Source organism: Seriola lalandi, unplaced genomic scaffold, assembly GCF_002814215.2.
Source record: "Seriola lalandi dorsalis isolate HSWRI2012SDOR001 ecotype SW California unplaced genomic scaffold, Sedor1 jcf7180001973799, whole genome shotgun sequence".
NCBI classification, from domain to species: Eukaryota; Metazoa; Chordata; class Actinopteri; order Carangiformes; family Carangidae; genus Seriola; species Seriola lalandi.
Window position 1 is genome coordinate 394 of NW_019444465.1, and position 2,983 is coordinate 3,376.

General features: G+C 50.7%; 1 protein-coding gene across 1 annotated transcript; it reads left to right on the forward strand.

Annotated features, from left to right (window-relative positions):
* Positions 1-487: 487 nt before the first annotated feature.
* LOC147820281 (uncharacterized) lies at positions 488-2,980 on the forward strand (the record flags this gene model as incomplete). Its single annotated transcript, XM_087173022.1, has 1 exon — positions 488-2,980. A coding segment is annotated over one exon (2,493 nt), but the record flags the coding sequence as incomplete, so codon positions are not given.
* Between the last annotated feature and the right edge of the window lie 3 nt (positions 2,981-2,983).

The following is a 2,983-nucleotide window of genomic DNA, read 5'->3' on the forward strand; positions in this document are numbered from 1 at the left end:
CTTTAGCTGCACAAACGCCACTCAGGCTGCAGCATACCAAAATTACAGGACAAGTATGAAATGTCAAGCCTTCTCATCTGTATTAGTGGCAATTTATAGCTACCAATAGCACAGCTTTCTCTCTCTCTTTCTGTCTCTGCCAGGCTCTCTATATCTGTCCCTCTCTTCTATTTTTACATCCCCTCTTTTCTCTACCTGCTCTCATTTATCTTTCACTCCCCCTCTGTCCCTGTCCCACTCCCTTCCTCTCTGTTTCTCTGCCTTTGTATTTCTCCTTTCTGTGTCAACCCCATTCCTGTTTCCATCACCTCACTCTCCTTCTCCTCACTATGCCCTCTTTTCTCTGCCTGATTGAGTCATTTTGTCCTCCCTCTCTCTTTTAATGGGCAGACAAAAACAAAAGCATTTTGGTTATTGTCTCTTCGCCACTGTCCTTCACTGTTGTTTACAGCAAACTAATGGATGTCACAGCCTTTGCTGCCTATGACAGAGATTGCGTGTTTGCATTCCTCAGGTTCCTATCAAACTGGCCGATAAGACAGAGGTGAATTCAAATGGCTCATCTGAGAGAGTGAAGAAAGAGAAGCTTCCTAATGTCAATGGCCAGCCTGTTCCTGCAGGACACTGCTCAACCGCACCAGACCAGACCGCTTCAGCTACTCCTTGCACACCATGCATCCAGGCTCTCTCTGCATCTGAGACCAGAAATGAAGGAAACGCCTCCAAGAAACATAATGGTTTGGTCCAGACAGCGAGACAGAAGGGACTATCGAATGGGAAAGGCTCTGTTGACATCCTTGGCACTTCCACCTCGTCGAAAATCAAAGTTGGGAAACACAGCAGTTCCTCCGCTGTTTCTTCCATGGACTCCTCGACAAGACCTCTAGTCTCCACCAGCTCCCACAAAGATCTTAGCCTGTCCAATAAGAGTAGGCCAGACTCTCCTTCCTCTCCCTCAGTTACCCCTAAACCACAGTCCTCCCCCACTGTGGATCGCTCCTCTGCCCAGTCCCAAGATCAGGATCCCTCTCTACAGCCCACACTTGAGAAAGAGAGAGAGAAAGAGAGGAAAGCAAAGAAAGAGAAACGGAAAGACAAAAAATCAAAGCGAGATAGATTGGACGCTGAAAGAGCGAAGAGTGAGAGCAGAAAGGAGGAAGGCAAGAAGAAGAAAAAGGAGAAAGGGAAGGATGGAAAATCAAGGCATGCTAAAGAAAAAGCTGAAAGACACAGGACGGATGATATGTGGAGGGATGACCTAAAGACTGAAAGAGGAAAGGCTGAGAAAAAGAGGGATAAGCTTAGTCCAGACAGACAAAGAACAGAAGATAATAACGTCAAATGTGGTGAAGCAGTCGATAGTGGCAAACTAGATAAAATCTGTAAAGTGGTGAATCCAGGGAGACCAGAAGAGAAAGACAAGACAGATGACAGTTGCAAGCCAGTTAAACAAGCTGAGCCAGCAACAACAACAGGTGATACCAGTAAATCAAAAGAACAAGACGTCTCAAGACATTCTACTGTGCCTCCAAGCCACCCCTCCTCCTCTGCTCCTCCCTCTCTGCCCACTCCCTCTGCCCGTGCCCCTGTTTCTCCCCCTTCTTCCCCCCAAGAGCAAGACAGCCGACCGCTCAAGAAACGTAAAGCCAGACGGCCCAGCTGGACCAAGCTGGTGCACCGGGCTCAGAGGGTGGAAAATCAGGAAGCCCCTTCAGATTCCCAACATAATCCTTTACTAAGTTTTCCCCAGAACCCCAAGACGTCCCTTCCTGCCAAGGCCACTATTCAGCAGACCGACGAGTCACACCCAATTCCGTCTAGCTCTTTAACCAGCAGTTCCTCTCCTCTCTCTTCTGCGATCAAACCTCCATCCCCGAAGCAGAGTCACCCCACATCAGACCCTAGCCCCCCTGCATCCAGATGCACCATAACTCCAGCCCGAAAAAGGGGCCGCCCTAAATCCCACAGCTCCAGTTTGGACGAGCCTCCCCCAAGACTTTCAACGACCACTATCCCGGCTGAGGTGCCTCTTCTGGGGTGTAACGGAGTTCAGAAAGCCCCTGTACTGGAGCCAAGTCCAATACTGCAGTGTGCTGCTCCGTCTAAGTCCAGCCCCAAGAAGCGTGGCCGTCCTCCCAAACGACCCCTCCCCGAGGACCAGAGTGGAGATGCACTGAATCACAATGATGATACAGACAGGAGTAAAGATTTTCACCCTCCTGAAAAGGGGAACAGGCAGCTAAAGATCAGGAGGCTGATTAATGAGATGAAGAAAAGGAAGAAGAGGAGACTTCACAAGGTAATGCTGTCTGGGTATGTAGGAAAGGAGGGAAAGGGAAGCGAGGCAGCAGATGGCGAGACCTCTCTGAGAATGTGTAAATCAATAGAGGCTACAACAGTACACACGCTCTCAGCCCTGTCCTCATCCTTTGGGAGTAAGCTGGGCCCTCAGATCAATGTGAGTAAGAGGGGGACCATCTACATGGGCAAGAGGCGAGGACGGAAACCCAAAGTCCAAACAGCGAACCTAAATTCCAGCTCCCAGAACTCCGCTCAGTCGTCTCTGTTCACCAATCCCTCTGAAACCTCACTCTTCTCGTCTAACCAACCCCAGCCTCCTTCCTCTCACCCCTTTCCCTCCCCATCTCTTACCCACTCCAGTGGGGCCCAGAGTCCTTACAGTGAGGGCAGCCTCACAGAACCAACATCTTCCTTACTTTTCCCTCACCCCTTCTCCCTCCCTTCCCCATCATCATCCTGTACCTCCCCGCGTCCTCCCTCCTCCTCGTCCCTCTCTCCCTTTGTGAAGAAGAGTTGTCCATGTCAGGGAAGGCACCACTTCCCCTTTCACCAGTCTTCATGTAAGCTCTCCTGTCCCACCCCTCCTCTGCATCACACACCTGGCTCTCCTGGCCACCTGAAAGAGGCCACCCCCTCCCCCAGGAGTGAATCACACAGCGAAGAGACGCTGCCTAGCGATAGC